At 50.6% G+C, this 16484-nt stretch overlaps 1 protein-coding gene across 1 annotated transcript; it reads left to right on the top strand.

The window, feature by feature from the left end:
* The first annotated feature begins 1591 nt into the window (after positions 1–1591).
* Positions 1592–15730, top strand: EDEM1 (ER degradation enhancing alpha-mannosidase like protein 1). Its single transcript, XM_066558280.1, has 12 exons — positions 1592–1971; positions 2765–2837; positions 4286–4389; positions 5167–5338; positions 6407–6590; positions 7046–7220; positions 8920–9040; positions 9390–9560; positions 10147–10220; positions 10910–11006; positions 11948–12130; positions 13023–15730. Exons 1-12 carry the CDS (start codon positions 1592–1594, stop codon positions 13110–13112), a joined length of 1824 nt encoding a protein of 607 aa, XP_066414377.1. The 3' UTR covers positions 13113–15730.
* The last annotated feature ends 754 nt before the right edge of the window (positions 15731–16484 follow it).

The raw sequence follows: 16484 nt of genomic DNA, 5'->3' as shown, positions 1-16484 counted from the left end.
AAGAGTCTCAAGAGTAAGTAAACTGTTAAGGTGCTTTTGTGTAATTGTGTTAATTTGGAGTGTGGATACTTCAGTCTTTGCAGCAAGAAGGAATTTTCCTCTTGTTAGAATCAATAATGAAGTCCCTTCTTGGTTTGGGTAACATTGAAAAGATCCACGAATTCTGTAGACTGAGGAAGTGAACTGAAAGATTGTCCAGGCTAGAGGATTTTATCCAAAGTCAGCATCCAGAAGTCTGGATGGACCACTGAGTTGTGACACTTGGTTTGGATTTATTCATTCTAGTGTTCCTGTTGCAATAATTGGAAAACAAAGACCTGACTTCTGAACTACTCTCCAATACAGGCTGAAGACAGATCATTATTGTCTGCTTGTCTGTCTGTGCATAATAGTCCTTTATTTTTTTCCTTGTGCAGGCATTTTTCACGTTCTGTTCCATTTCCTTGTAACAAACCCCAGGCACTTTGGTAAAAGGATGCAGCACCAGCGTGGAAGGACAGCTCAGCTCGGTGACAAGTCACCAGTTCACAGCCAGTGACTCGGATGCTGCTGAGGTTGCTGGGGTAGCTCGGAGGTGGGTTTCCTCTTTACCTCCCCTGGCTGTGGTTTCTTTCTGTTCTTTTGCTTATCTTCAAGAGGTTTGGTTTTACCAGTACTGCCGGAGTGTGTTCACTCACATCCACATCCACACCTGGCATCTGTCAGGTCTTTTTCTGCAGCTCTGTCCCTGAGCCAGTGTCCGGGGCCACCAGTGCTGCGGTCACGCCTGGTGTGAGCTCTGCTCGCCGTGTATCATCCAGTCACTGCTGGCACTGCGGGATGGAAATCCCTGTGTCCGTCTCCTCCAGGATCCTGGCCCGGGAGCGTGGCTTGGCTTCCTCCCACCGCAGTTCCCGGGAACGCGGCTCTTGCCCCTCCGGCTCCTTCCCTGCCGCGCTCTGTGCTTCAGGGCAGGCCCGAGGGGCTCCGAGCCGGCTGCAGGAGCCGCGGTCACGGAATGCCGGAATCACTGAGGCTGGCACAGCCCTCCCAGCCTAGGCAATGCCAGCTGTGCCCATCCCCACCTTGTCCCCAGCCCTGAGCTCTGAGTGCCACCTCTAGGAATTCCTGGGGCACCTGCAGGGATGGGCACTGCACAGCTCCCTGGGCAGTGCCAATTCCTGAGCACCTTTCCGTGGAGAAATTCCTGCTGCTGCCCAGCCGCTGTCACCGGCACCCCGGGGCCTTTCCGGGAGCGCTGTGGCGCAGCAGTGCCCGCAGGGCAGGGCAGGGCAGGGCCCGGCGCCGAGCAGGGCTCATGGCCCAGGCCTGTCCGGGGAGGCCGCGCCGCTGCCGGCCCCGCCCTGACCCTGCGCCGGCCGTGCCACGACAGCCCCGCACTGCCCCGCCCCTTTAACGCCGCCGGGCGGTGCCTCTGACTGACACACCGCGCGCCCAATGGTCGCAGGTCGGTTCCGCCTCCGCCCCGGCTCCACCAATAGCAGCGCAGAGTGGGCGGGCGTTGCGCCGCTCCCAACCCTTGTTTCCCTTCCGCTCTTAAAGGGGCCGCGGCGCGGCGCGGGCGGCGCCGCTGCGCTATGCGCGGGCGGCCATGCGATGGCGGTCGGTGGTGCTGGGGCTGCTGCTGCTGCGGCTCGGGCTGCAGGCGCTGCTGGCGCTGCTGCCCGCGCTGGCCCGCGGGCTCTGCCTGCACCCGCGCCTGCCCTGCCCCGGCCCGCGGCCGCCAGCCCTGCCCGGCCCGCCCGCGGGCGCTGCGGGCCGCGGGGCCCGGCTGTGGGGCGCGGCGGCGGGCGGCGATGAGTACGAGCGGCGCTACAGCGGCGCCTTCCCGCCGCAGCTGCGGGCGCGGCTGCGGGACGCGGCCCGGGGCATGTTCGTGTTCGGCTACGACAGCTACATGGAGCACGCCTTCCCCCGCGACGAGCTCGACCCGCTGCACTGCCGCGGCCGCGGGCCCGACCGCCGCGACCCGTGAGTGCGGCCGGGAGTGGGGAACGGCTGCTGAGGGGACGGGTTAATGAACGGCTGCTGAAGGGACGGGTTAATGAACGGCTGCTGGGGGGACGGGTTAATGAACGGCTGCAGGAGGCCGGGTTAGTCAATGTGTGCTGGGGAACGGCTGCTGGGGCCCTGCGGGGTGGGCATCGCTCCGTGTGTGCCTCCCTGGGGCCAGGCTGGGCCCAGCCACGGGACAGTTGGTAATGGCTATAAGCTAAAATACTAAATGGCTGTAAGCAAGGTCCATCTCTGTATGAATCGTGGAATGGTTTGGGTGGAAGGAACCTCTTAAAGCCCACCCAGTGCCACCCCTGCCATGGCAGGGACACCTCCCACTGTTCCAGGGTGTCCCAAGCCCTGTCTAACCTAGCCCTGGACACTGCCAGGGATCCAGGGACAGCCACAGCTGCTCTGGGCACCTGTGCTAGGGCCTGCCCACCCTCCCAGGGAACAATTTCCTGTTAATATCTGGTATAAACGTATTCCCCTTAAGCTGGAAGCCGTTTCCTCTTGTCCTGTCACTCCAGTCCCTCTCTGTATTTCTTGTAGTCTCCTTTCAGGTACTGAAATGAACTTTCCATAGTGGGGCAGAGCTGTGGGACAGCTGCCCAAGGAGTCGTGTCTCCCCCTTTGGAGACATTCCAAACCTACCTGGATAGTTCCTGTGTCACCTGCTCCAGGTGACCCTGCCTGCACAGGGGCTTGGACTGGATGATCTGCACGGATCTCTTCCGACCTTAACAATTCTGTGATTCTGCTCTTCCAGCTCCAACCTGAACATCAATGATGTGCTGGGGAACTACTCCCTGACGCTGATCGATGCGCTGGACACGCTGGCGGTGAGTCCTCGCTGTGGGGACACTGCCCTGGCCACTCCAGGGACTGCCCTGGCCACCCTGGGACACTGCCCTGGCTGGGGCAGCTCCCCAAGGTGGTGCCAGCAGCTGGATCATGAGCTAGCAGCTGGATCATGAGCTAACAGCTGGATCATAAACCAGCAATGTCACGTGGGGGTAACAGTATGAGAGTAGTTGGAGATGGCAGCAGAGATTTCCAGAAGAGACGGAGGAAATTTTGGAGCTCCTCCCCAAGTTTCAGACGAGATCTCTTTGGGATATGCCCAGGGCGGGCGGATTTGAGCTGGAACTGCTGTGAGTTGCTGAGAGGTCCATCAGGAGGAGGGTTCATTGTGTGCACAATGGCTGGAAGAGCTCTGGTGTTTCACTTGGCAGAGAGGGCCTGACTGACACACAGGTCTGTGTGAAGTGGTAAAAGGAAGGAGGGGAAAACCTGTAAAGCTGCTTCTCACCTGCATTTCTGATAAAACTGGAAGATAATGTGAGGAGCAGCTCATTTCTGTGTTAGTGCCAGGGTATGGGGTCCTGAGGAAGAGCTGGGCACTTTCAGAGAGCCCAGCAGGTTTCACTGTTCTCATCTGTGCAGCCAGGGCAGGTTTTGTGCCTTCTGGAGTGTCAGGGCTCACTGATGTGCAGGAACCACGGGCACGTGTATGTCCTCTGGCTCTTTGGGATATAAAACCCTTCCCATTCCACCCTGGGCTGCAGCATTTGTTAGGACCTGCTTGAGCAGAACTGAAAGCAGAAGTGAGGGAAATGTTGGGTTTTACTGGGAGAGAAGTTTGGGATCTGTGCTACGTGCCTGGTAACGGTGCCTTCCTGTCTTCCGTCAACAGTGGGGCCGTGCTTAACTTCTTTTCTCAAATGTAAAGGTTCTGGTTGCTAAATCTTGTATGTTTCAGAAGCTGCTGCATGGGGCAAGCCTGTTCTGCTCCTCATTGCTCAGACCAACATATGATGTTTCCCCACTGGGTCTGGGTAATGGGGACAGCTGGCACCTGGTGCTTTGGTTAGAAATGTAGGTATGTCCCAGCCTTTTCATGAGCTCAGGCAAGCAGGAACCTGTGTTTTCCTTCCACATTCCTGCTCCCCAAAGCTCAGACTGAACTTATATCTGTCTCTGGATGCAGTGGAAATCACGTCCTGGGTTAGACCTGTGGGAAGCAGGCACAGGGGAACTCCTGAGTGTGCAGTGCTGGGTTGGGAACCTGAAAGGTTGGACTGGCCTTTGGTCAAATAAACATTCAATCAAGCATCATTGTTCTGCAAGCTATGTTATGTTTTAAACTGAGCTTAACTCTTGAACTGATAGTTCAGGCAGTTTGAATACTCAGTGTGCTAAATCTGATTGCTGGGCTAAAATGTGAACTCTTCCCCAGCCCTCTTCTGAAACAACAATTGTACAAACTAGCTTTGTTTTTCTGTAACAGGTAATGGGAAACTCCTCAGAATTCCAGAAGGCAGTGAAGTTGGTGATTGACACAGTTTCATTTGACAAAGACTCAACAGTCCAAGTTTTTGAGGCAACAATCAGGTATGTGGTGCTGAGTTTCTGTCTTTAAAGGTTAAAGACTTGGTGTGTGTAATTCACAGTGAAATCATTGATTAGGAGGTCTTTGGCAGGCTTTATTCCCTAAATGGTTCCTCAAGTAAGCTGTTGCTTAATCTCCTATGAAAATATTCCATCCTTTCATATAGGAAACAATTTTAATCAGTCCCGTGTGACCTGGAGCAGTGAGGCAGTGGTTGGCTCTGTGCTTGCAGACTCTGCTTGCAGCAGAGACTCAGATCTGTGGTCTGATCAGCAAACAGCCCTGGGACAGCTTTTCCCTGCTCTGTTTTTGGTTCATGGACTTCTGCTCATTTTCACTTTCATTTTAGAAGAAAAAGACTCTTCTTTGTTGGAAATGGGTTTAGATACTGTCTGATTTTAAAGGCTTTTGTTTTCTGAGTGCCTCCAGCAGTGTTTATTCCTGCTTCACTTGACTAGGCTTTCTTTTTTGTGAGTACTAAGTTTATGTAACACCCTTCCTGCCATTTGCAGGGACAAGGAGGTCTTCACTCCTAAACAGATTTGTTACAAGAACTCCTGGGTTAGGTAAATGTTGCAGAACCAGGTTTTGGAACTGTGGCTGACAGCAGCATGACTTCTGCATGTGTTCACTACTGCTGGGGGAGAACCAGGTCATTTTGTGTAGTGCCTGTAAGGAGCACAAAGTAATAATTCTGTCAGACATGACAGCAGTAAGGTGTTTAGGTGAAGAATGAGCTTCAGAACAGACTGAAAACCTGAGTTTTCCTTTCCCCACAGGGTTTTGGGAAGCCTGCTGTCTGCCCACATCATCATTACAGACACCAAGCAGCCCTTTGGTGACATGACCATTAAGGATTATGACAATGAGCTGCTGCACTTGGCTCATGACCTGGCAGTGAGGCTGCTGCCAGCCTTTGAGAACACCAAAACTGGCATTCCCTATCCTCGGGTGAGTGACACAGCAGCGCTGGGGGAATCGGCTCAAAGCAGAGTTTCACCTGTCCTGCAACTTAAATTTTGTGCCCTTTTCTGTGCACTTGGGGTATTGAGCCTGCTCTAAGTTATTCTGAAGTGACACAGGGAAAACTGCCCTGAGTTGTGGTGATGTGGATAGTACAAGTTGCTCCTTCTGTCTAGTAAATGTTTTCCCTGGGCTGATTTTCACTGTGTTTATTGTTCCCTATGGGTCAGGAGTCATTTGTTCCTTGCTGGTTGGTGGAGCATTCCCTGCCCTGTGTCACACAGCAGCAAACAATACTGTCAGTAACAAGGAGTACTGTGAAGGGAAAGAGGAAAGTGACTCTATTGGTGACTTGCTACTAAAACAATTATATTAGCATAAAACTCTTCAGAAGTATTTACCATACTGAGCTTGGAATTTGTAATTTTCCTGAGGACTGCTCAGTGGGTTCTCAATACTCTGGGATTCTTGGATGCTGCAGCCTCTTGTTTTAAGCAGATGCAGTTGGCAAGGAGGAGGATGTCCCTACTACTGGAACAATCCTAAACTGCAAAACTATAATTAGCACTTGCCTGGCTGCTCTTAATTTCTGGAGACAGCAGCACTGCTTTTCCCCCTGTAGAAATGGGAATTTCCTCTTCTGTTCAGGGCCTGGTAAAGCAGCTGAGGGAGCTGTAACTTCCCTTCAGCACTGTGTCCCATGGGGAAGAGGAGGAGCATCCACTGAGGAAGCTCTTGGTTTCACCAGCACAAACTGAGGTGCAGCAAAGAAGGAAAAGCCTGAATGTTTAGTAGAAGGCATGAAAAAGTGAAGTTTGCAAGGGTTAGCAAGTATAAGAGAAAAATGAGGCTTGCCCACTTTAGGCATGGTGTTGGAAAGCTGGAAGAAGAATGTCAGGAATTCTACAGGAAAGCTTTCCAAGAGTGCTGGTTTTGTGTCTCTGTGCACGTTCCATGCTGCACATTGTGCACCAACTACAAGAAAGGCTTGTCCTAAAGGTGAGGGTGCAGCTGTGGGCACAGCTGTGAGTGCAGCCTGCCTGTCCCTGTCCACAGGTGAACCTGAAGAAGGGGGTTCCTCCAGACAGCCACAACGAGACCTGCACAGCAGGAGCTGGGTCCTTGCTGGTGGAGTTTGGGATCCTCAGCAGGCTGCTTGGAGATTCCACCTTTGAATGGGTGGCCAGGAGAGCTGTGAAGGCCCTGTGGAGCCTCAGGAGCAATCACACTGGACTGCTAGGTAAAGTCTGGCTGCTGCTTTGTCCTCATGTGTCCTCACCTTTGTCCTTCTGCTCCCCCTGTAGCTGTTCAGTCACGTTCTCCTTGTGTACCCAGGGCTTGTGTTGAACTAATGGCACATTGGGGTTTTCCAAGAAAAATGGAGTCTCTGAAAGATTCCTTAGGGCACAGATTTTCAACTCAAATTTTTCACAAAACTGGGGAATGGAACTGAAGGCCCTGATTTGTGTCCCCATTAATATAATTCAGATTGGCAGATGACTCAAAGTACTTAAAATAACTGCATGTGTGTGGGTCCTCAGATGAATCCACCACTGTAACACTTCATCTGATGTTAATCTTTGATTCTTCCTCCTTGGGAATTTCTGAACCTGTGATATTCCCAGGTCTTGACTGGATTGTGTCTCTCTGATATGCTCAGCAACCTCAGACTAAACTTGTTGTTTGTTCTGAAAGGAAATGTTGTGAATATCCAGACTGGTCACTGGGTTGGAAAGCAGAGTGGACTGGGAGCAGGGTCAGATTCGTTCTATGAGTACCTGCTGAAGTCTTACATCCTCTTTGGGGAAAAGGAAGACCTGGACATGTTCAACTCTGCTTATCAGAACATTCAGAACCACTTGAGGAGAGGGTATGTGATTCATGTCAGCATCAATTCCTTGAGCAGTGAATCCTCCAGCAGGATCTGAAACATCTGTTTGTAGTGCTTTGTGTCAGGCTCTAGAAAATCTGTTCCCCTTTTTACTGGAAGAAGCAAAATCTCCTTTCCATGGTAGTCTCCTCATTCCTTGCACCTGATGGGGTGCAGAGAAGCCAAACTGCTTCCTGTCCCATTTATAAACATAAAGGCTGAGAAAAGTCTGGCACTGCAAAAGAAATGTATTAAATTGGCTGCTTTGTTCTTCTGAAAGCCTCATCTTGCCTAGCATGACTTTTGGTAGAAATTCTGCTGGCAGAGCTCTAAGACATGATCCCTGTATGAATTAACATCCCTATATGAATTACCTCCTCTAGAGCATGACAATGTTTGGCTTCCTGTCACAAGGAGCCCAGCAGAGCAGAGCAGTGCCTGCCTGAGCTGTGGCAGTGTGCTGTGTGCTGCCCAGGCAGAGGCACTGCCCTGCATTGCTCCTGCATTGTCCTGGCATTGTCCTGGCATTGTCCCGGCATTGTCCCGGCATTGTCCCTGCATTGTCCCTGCATTGTCCCTGCATTGCTCCTGCATTGTCCCGGCATTGTCCCGGCATTGTCCCGGCATTGTCCCGGCATTGTCCCTGCATTGCTCCTGCATTGTCCTGGCATTGTCCCGGCATTGTCCCGGCATTGTCCCTGCATTGTCCCTGCATTGCTCCTGCATTGTTCCCTGCATTGCTCCCTGCATTGCTCCCTGCATTGCTCCTGCATTGTCCTGGCATTGTCCCGGCATTGTCCCGGCATTGTCCCTGCATTGTCCCTGCATTGTCCCTGCATTGCTCCTGCATTGTCCTGGCATTGTCCCGGCATTGTCCCGGCATTGTCCCGGCATTGTCCCGGCATTGTCCCTGCATTGTCCCTGCATTGTCCCTGCATTGCTCCTGCATTGCTCCTGCATTGTCCCTGCATTGTCCCTGCATTGTTCCCTGCATTGCTCCCTGCATTGCTCCTGCATTGTCCTGGCATTGTCCCGGCATTGTCCCTGCATCGCTCCCTGCATCGCTCCCTGCATCGCTCCCTGCATCGCTCCCTGCATCGCTCCCTGCATCGTTCCCTGCATCGTTCCCTGCATTGTCCCTGCATTGTCCCTGCATTGTTCCCTGCATCGTTCCCTGCATCGTTCCCTGCATCGTTCCCTGCATCGTTCCCTGCATTGTCCCTGCATCGTTCCTGCATCGTTCCTGCATCGTTCCTGCATCGTTCCTGCATCGTTCCTGCATCGTTCCTGCATCGTTCCCTGCATTGCTCCTGCATTGTTCCTGCATCGCTCCTGCATCGCTCCTGCATAGTTCCCTGCATCGGTCCCTGCATCGTTCCCTGCATTGTTCCTGCATCATTCCCTGCGTTGTTCCTGCATTGCTCCTGCATTGTTCCCTGCATTGTCCCTGCATTGTTCCCTGCATTGTTCCCTGCATGGTTCCTGCATGGTTCCTGCATTGTTCCTGCATTGTCCCTGCATTGCTCCTGCATTGTCCCTGCATTGCTCCTGCATTGCTCCTACATTGTCCCTGCATTGTCCCTGCATTGTCCCTGCATTGCTCCTGCATTGCTCCTGCATTGCTCCTACATTGTCCCTGCATTGTCCCTGCATTGTTCCCTGCATTGCTCCTGCATTGTTCCTGCATTGTTCCCTGCAGCAGGGAGGCCTGCAATGAAGGAGAAGGGGACCCTCCCCTCTACGTCAACGTCAACATGTACACGGGCCAGCTGATGAACACCTGGATTGACTCTCTTCAGGCCTTCTTCCCTGGCCTGCAGGTGAGCTTTCCTGATCCTGGGCTGGGCGTGAGTCTGAGTCCTGAGCTGAGCTCCCACCTGAGCTTTGCAGAGTTCAGTTCAGCCCTGCAGTAACACAGCCATGTGGGGAGGCCTGGCCTGCTCTCTGCTAGACCTGAGACTTTCAGCTGCCCTCTTTCAGCCTCAGCATTTGTATTCTGTGCTGTGAGGCTCTGCTAGAGCTTCTACTGCAAAGAATGAATACATTAGTACTTTTGGGGGGTTGTTTTCTGAGTGTTTTACGGGAGAAAAGTTGTTTTAGGTGCCACATTCTCATCTTTGCTGGCCTGCAGCACTAAATGTGTGTATCTCTGGCTGCTCTGGTGCCCAGGTGCTGATAGGAGATGTGGAAGATGCCATTTGCCTCCATGCCTTCTATTATGCCATCTGGAAACGCTATGGGGCTCTCCCAGAGAGGTACAACTGGCAGCTGCAGGCCCCAGATGTTCCCTTCTACCCACTGAGGCCAGAGCTGGTGGAGTCCACCTATCTTCTGTATCAGGTATCTGCCTTCCCTGAGCTGCACATCATGGCTGGGCCAAAAAGCTTTTGTTCAGAAAGTCACTTTATCCCCCTGACCTCTGGCCAGCTGAATTTTGGCAGCCCTGGAGCTGCCTCTTGTCCTGTGGAGTCTCTGGGCAGGCACTGCAGTGTTGTGCAATGTTGTTGCTCTGCTGTTTGCTTCAAAAACAGCCTTTTTTACAAGGCAGGCAAAAACAACACTAAACAACCTTTTCTAAAAGCTGCTGGCAGATTTTTATAAGGCAGAGACCTGTGACTGCTCAACCAAAATTGTTGAAGTAAATATAAGAGCTCTCCTTGCAATACTGCCCAGGCACAGATACAATAAACTAAAATAACTGTCTGCCTCCAAGGAAGGGATCAGAGAGTTTGGATTTACTGCAGGTTTTCTAGGATTTGCTCTAAAGCAAATGTGAGAAGTTTGCACTGGCTAATCCAAGTCATGCTCCCATAAAGATAAGTTTGCTGTGATACACAAGACTCTGGTACCAATAGGCCTTTGTTGTGTTATTTTTACAGGATTTCAAAATTGCTGACTCTAACTCTTGTCTGTCTTCCTTATTTAGGCCACAAAGAACCCGTTTTACCTTCATGTGGGAATGGATATTCTGCAGAGTTTGGAAAAATATACAAAAGCAAAGTCAGTCTTCAATGTTCTTTTCTTCTCTCAGTGCTATATATCTACATTTTATTATACAAATATTGTATAGAATCCAGTCTGCCACATGTAGGTAAACCAGAAAACCCAGCCCTCCTTGAAAGCCACAAGTGATGATTTATTTCTTGAGCACTTCTTTCTTTCCCATCTGAAAATGAAATTACAGTCCAGTGGCAACTTTATACCTTTGGAATTTTATCACTGCCTTTCCAAATGCATTGTTGATGATCAGCTGCTAAAAACTGCTGAAAGCAGTAGTTGGGATTCTTCCTAGGGATCCTGCAAGATTATTTCTCACCTCCTGGTGTTTAGCTTAACTGAGGGATGGCCCCTAAGGCAGATGCTGTTGGATATCAGCTTCCAGTTCAAGACAGCAGCAGTGAATCCTTTAATACTGAGGAGCTAAACTTCTTGCAAGGCTCAGGGGGAAGACAGTGAATTTTTATTCCTTATTATTAATTGACTCATTTTCTAGACAAAGGTGTGATGAGTGGCCAGGTCAGACATTGCAGGTGAGTGGGGTTCAGGTGATCACAGAGCAATAAGCAGTGAGTGTTGCACAACACAGTTGATCCATTTGAGCTTCCCCCTGGCAGCTGGAATGCTCTGAAGTGAGGGGATAACAGAGCAGGAGAGCTGGAGCTGAACCCAAACCCTGTCCAATGTTGCAGGTGTGGCTATGCCACGTTGCACCACGTGGTGGAGAAGACCAAGGAGGATCGAATGGAGAGCTTTTTCCTCAGTGAAACCTGTAAATATTTGTACCTGGTACGTGTGTGCTCCTCACTGCCAAGGCACTGCACAAAAATGGCACAGGAGGGGGCAGGAGGTTACTAATTGTTAATTGTTAATTGGGTTGGGGGAGGGTATCATTAATGACAACCTGCTGGGCTCTGGGGTTTGTGCATGGGGGTGATTGATTGAGGCTGAGCTCTGGGGTTTGTGTATGGGGGTGACTGAGGCTGGGCTCTGGGGTTTGTGCATGGGGGTGATTCAGGCTGGGCTCTGGGGTTTGTGTATGGGGGTGATTCAGGCTGAGCTCCTCTTCTTTGACCTCACTCACTCTCTGAGCTGGGGCAGCTGCCCAGGTGTGGTTCCTGCACCTGGAGAGCTGCAGATCTCTGGGAAGAGGCTGGAAAGGAGAGGGAGCAGGGCTGGAGGGAGCTGCTGCTCTGCTCTCAGCTAAGTGCTGCTTGCAGCCCTCCTGCCTGGGGCAGCCTCTGCTTTCTGCCTGCTGGGCTTTGGCACTCACAGGAGAAAGCATTTGGGCTGGCATTGCCTAAGCCCCTGTTCTCAATCTCCTTTAGTGCAGAAAACCAAATAAATCTGTGACTGAGTAGATGCCAGCCTAGAAATGCCTCACAGAGCAGCTTAAAAAAATAAGGGCACTTTTAGTTGTGTGAGAAGTTTTTCTTCTGCTCTCCTCTTCTAACTGCTCAGATCAATCCCTTGCATTAAGACTATTTATTTCCATTTGCTCCAGCATTATTTAGCACTAAAAGGTATTTTTGTGTGATCCTTCAAAGCGTGAGTACCTGTTCCAAACTGCTTGTTACTGGGAGGTGAAGGATGGGGCACACCTGCAATGCCTGTCTCTGCCATTTCTCCCTCAGCTGGTTGATGAAGAGAACCCAGTGCATAAATCTGGGAAGAAGTTCATGTTCACTACTGATGTAGTACAGTGCCTGTGTCTCCCATCTCTCCTTCAGCTGTTTGATGAAGAGAACCCAGTGCACAGGTCTGGGAATAAGTTCATGTTCACTACTGAGGGCCACGTGGTGTCCGTGGACGAGCGGTTCCGGAGCTCGCTGTGGGAGGACATCCTGCCTGCAGGGGAGGACAGCCTCAAGGCCAAAGCCTCCGAGCTCAAGGCAGCCAACTTCAGCTCCAACGTAAGCAACACCCAGGCTGCTCCTGCCTGGGCCTGGGGAGGGCAGCCAGGACACACAGAGCCTCAGGCAGGGCTGCTGTAGAGAGCTCCCTTTAGAAATGTCAAACGCCCAGGGAGCTCCCCTGAAAAGCACTTGCAGCAGCAGCATAAATGGCATCATGTGTGGGATGCTGGTGAAGGTGAAACCTGTCCCCTTTGAAGTGCTTTGCAGCAATTGTTTTGTTCTTTGTTAATTTACTTCCAATTATTTTTCCTTTCCCCTTTTCTTTGCCCTTAAAACTCTCCAGTGTTGCTGTCAGGGCCAAAGGGAGAAGCAGAGGGTCATCCAAACCCAGCTTTGTCTTTGTCAGTGTGGTTTTGGGGGATGGAAAGGGGACCTTTCTCAGCAAGGCCTCAACTGGCCCCAGAGGTGTGGCTCCAGTGCCCACCACCAACCAAAACAGATCTGTTTTAATCACAGAATGCTGGAGTTGAAAGGACCTTAAAGATCACCTCATTCCAGCCCCATGGGCAGGGACACCTGCCACTAGAGCAGTTAAGGACAATTTAAAAAATATCTCCTGGTAGGTTCTGGTGTGGCTCCTTCCCTCCTCCCCACAGAGCTCCAGGAAAAGAGCATTATTTTAAACGTTCACAGTTGTCATAGTGAAGGAAATCTCAGTTGCACAACAAGCTGTGCTGTGTGTTTGGAAGCTGCAGCCTGCACTGAGGAAACACTTGCTGCTCATTTATGGGATTTGTGCTGCAAGTCTGCAAAGAACGAGGGAAAGTTGGAGGAAAAAGTGTTATTGGGTACAGTTTTCTGTACTGGGAGGATCTGAGAGGATTGCAGAGGGGATGGCTTGCTTGGGTTTGGATCTGAGTCTTTGAAAAGATGTAAATTTTCTCAACAGTGTAACAGAGTCCCTGATGAGAGGAGGTACCTGCTGCCCCTGAAGAGCAACTACATGAGACAGATCGACAGAATGGTGGGACTGATCTGAGGGACTCTGCAGGGGAACCTGGGAGGAGCTTGGCATCCTCTGCAGACATTCCTCCCCTTCAGCTGCTCCCTGCACAGGCTGGCTCCCCCAGGTGTCCCCCAGGTGTCCCCCAGGTGTCCCTGGGCCTGTGGTCAGCCCTGGACAGCCAGGAGATGGAGCTCAGTCCCCCGAGCTGGGGTAACCTCCCGTGCCAGCTGAACAAACAGCTCTCGTTTCAAGACTTCCTATGAGAAATGTTGTTGCAAATGAAGGCTGAATTTATTTTAAAAGAAAAAGAAGGCAAATTGGCCTGTGCCACTTAGCTACCTCCTTGTAGCTGTGTTACAAATGTCCCTCTAGAGCAGGGTCTGCTATTTAATTTGAAATGATCTCGGGGCTTGGGGAAGGAGTGGGGAAGTGCAATTTTTTACACCAAGTTGAATTATTGAATTTTTCTGACTAGCAATACACAACCTAAAGGTCTACTCAGGTAGGAACCCACTGGGTTTGCTGAAACAAAACTGCTCTGTGTACTCTTGGAAAGATCCCTGCTGGTGGTGTAAGAGCTGCTGGTAGAGTGGGACATCCCTCCCAGACACAGCTGATAGAAGCTGCAGGGCTGTGGGAGCCTGTGGCTGCAGAAACCAGTGATCAAACCAATCCAGGTGCCTTTTTGGAAGGGAAGGGGGGCAGGGAAGGGGGAATTGCAAAGCCACTCAGGCAGAAGTTCCCAAAGTTTCCTCGTTTGCCAAGTTTTCAGTGCCTTTTCAGGAGAGATGCTGCTAAGAACTGGTGTCACAGTACATGAAGAACAAACTATTTCACATTCCTGACAGGATTCATGTGTTAGTGCCTTAAGTTCTCTTCACTACCAGGGAAAACTGAGCTTCCTTGGGAAGATAGAAAAGTATTTCTGATGAGCTGGTTGCAAAATACAGTGGAACCTAAAGTCACTTAAAAAGAGATGTTTGGAGTTTTTGTGAAGATACTGGAAAAATATCTGTGAACTTTCAGGAAGAAGGCAGTTAAGGGCTTGAGGGATGACAACAAACTGAGGCCAAAACAACTATTTTAATATACCAAGTTGGGTTTTTTTTTTCTGGTGGTTGTTTATATACTTCTAAGTTTTGACTACAGTTGAAGTAGTAGAATGTTATTTTTGGGTTAATGACTTAAATTGAGGCATAAATTGAGGGCAACTTGATCTGCTGTATTTTCACCTTCTTACAACAACATTGGTTTTCATAAACCACGTGTTGCAACTCAAAACATTTCTAATAAATATGAAGTTTGTGCTGGAGAGGTTATTGTTGGAATCTTTTAATGTGCAGATGCATCTCAGGGACTTTGTTGTAGAATCTTCTATTCCATGATAGTTGAATCTTATATTCAGGCAAAAAAAAAAATCATCAAGTCTTCTTAGTGTTATTATGTGTGTTTGAGGGGGTGAAGGGTTGGAGGGGGGAGAGGGAAATAGGTTAAAATTTCTAAAACATTGCAATAGAATGGGTTGCCTTGGTGTTTGAGGCAGCTGGTGATTCCAGCTCCTGTCGAACTGGCTTTGCCAAAGGTGTTTCTGGAGTGTCTGAGTTGTCTGTTTGAAGGGAAAACAGGAGTTGGAGGTGGTGTGATGCAGAGAGGTGCTGGCAGGGGTTCAGGCAGTGCTGCCAGGGCAGGAGCATGGCAGGGGCACTGCTGCCCACGCAGAGCTCTGGGCTCTCAGCTGCTGCTCCTGGCCAGCCCTGCAGTGAGCAGAGGTGAGGGAGCCCAGCCCAGCATCCCACAGTGGCTGGGTCAGCTCACAGGGTGGGCAGCATGTGGGGATGGCCAGGACACCAGGAAGGACAGGACAGACACACCCTAAGGGTCCTGGTGGCTTCTCCTGCTCCAGGTTTGTCCCTGACTCCCAGGTGAGCTCCCTGAGTGTGACTCTGGCCACTCTGCTGTGATTGTGCTCTCTGAACTCCTGAACCCAGGGCAGGGTCCCAGCACTGTGCACAGAATCCATCCCAGAGCTTTCCAGAGAGAATTCCAGGACTGTGAGGAAGTTGCACAACTGCTTTGCCATCGTGTTTTCCTTGTGATTGCCAGGGGTAGTGAAAGGTGGCTGAGAATGAGAGCAGCCCGGACGGGAATTGCAGCCTTCCAGGCAAACATGGTCAGCTTCCCTTGGGAACTGGTGTGGGATTTCTGCTGCCAGGTGATGTGACAGTCATCTTTCCATAGGAATGCTCTTTATCCTCCCAGAAGCTGCTGGTAAAAGACTCTGTGTTCCTTCAGGAGCCAACTTTTCTTCCTCTTTGTTCTAAAACTGCTTGGATACGTTTTTACTCTGTAAGGACAGGGCACCTGTTGTGCACTAAAATGAGCTTTTGTACAAGTCAATGGCATCAGAATGGAGCTGATAACAGTGCTGGAATCATTTGCTGAAATAGACTCTTGTATTTCTTGGTATCATGTGCAATATCAAGTTTTCTGAACTGAAAGTGCCATGTATGCTTAATTGTTATTTATCCATGAAGTATTTAACTGAGGAAACTTGGAAGAGGACCAAATGTGCTTTCATGAAATGTCCTGAATTTTCAACTCTTGGCTTGCCTTTTGCAAATCTCCATTAAACAAATAGTGTGTTTGACTACTCTGATGTGTGTTTGTCCTGTAGGGGATCTCTCTGCACCTTCTGTACACCGGGACTTCATCTGGTTAGAGCTGGGACAATCCCATTTATCCTTCCTGCAGGAGAATAAACCCACCCCAAAACAACAGGGCTCTTTCTTCGCCCCCTGTTCCCCCTTCTCTCCATGAGGGTTTTGGGGCAGCTGAGAGCAGGGATTGATGTGGGGGACTCAAGTGTGGCAGTTCTGGTCTCATGAGCAGGTTCTGACCTCCCTGCTGGGATTCCCAGTCCTTTGTCCAATCAGTCCATGGAAAATCTGGAATTCTGCACCAGGAGCCTTGCTGGGCTCTCTCCAGCCCATGGAGAACCAGCCTGGGAAACAGCTCGTGCTGGGTTTGAGAACAGCAATGTGGAAATGAGCTGTCTGACCGTCACTTTGATTTATTGTCTCTCCTTTGCTGCCTTTCCCTCCTGGATTTGTTTTCTGTCTGATTGGCATTATCTCTGTGCTGTTTCCTGGTTTGCAGTGCTGGTGCAGGGGCTGTTGGGGCTGCCAGGACATTTGCTGGGTCTGGATCAAGCTCCACATTCCTGGGAAATATTTGTTGAACACTGGTGATTGGGATTTTGCAGTGGTTTTAAAGTTCCTCTGGGTTTTTGGATAATGAGATCTTTGCCTTGCTTTACTTTTGCTGCATTCAGATTTCTAAGAGTCAATTCCAAAGTGAGTGTAAAGGGGTTGAAATGCTGATTTTGGGGCAAGCACCCCAGCTCTG

This window comes from Molothrus aeneus, chromosome 12 (genome assembly GCF_037042795.1).
Source record: "Molothrus aeneus isolate 106 chromosome 12, BPBGC_Maene_1.0, whole genome shotgun sequence".
NCBI classification, from domain to species: Eukaryota; Metazoa; Chordata; class Aves; order Passeriformes; family Icteridae; genus Molothrus; species Molothrus aeneus.
This window is presented reverse-complemented; position numbering and strand designations above follow the sequence as displayed.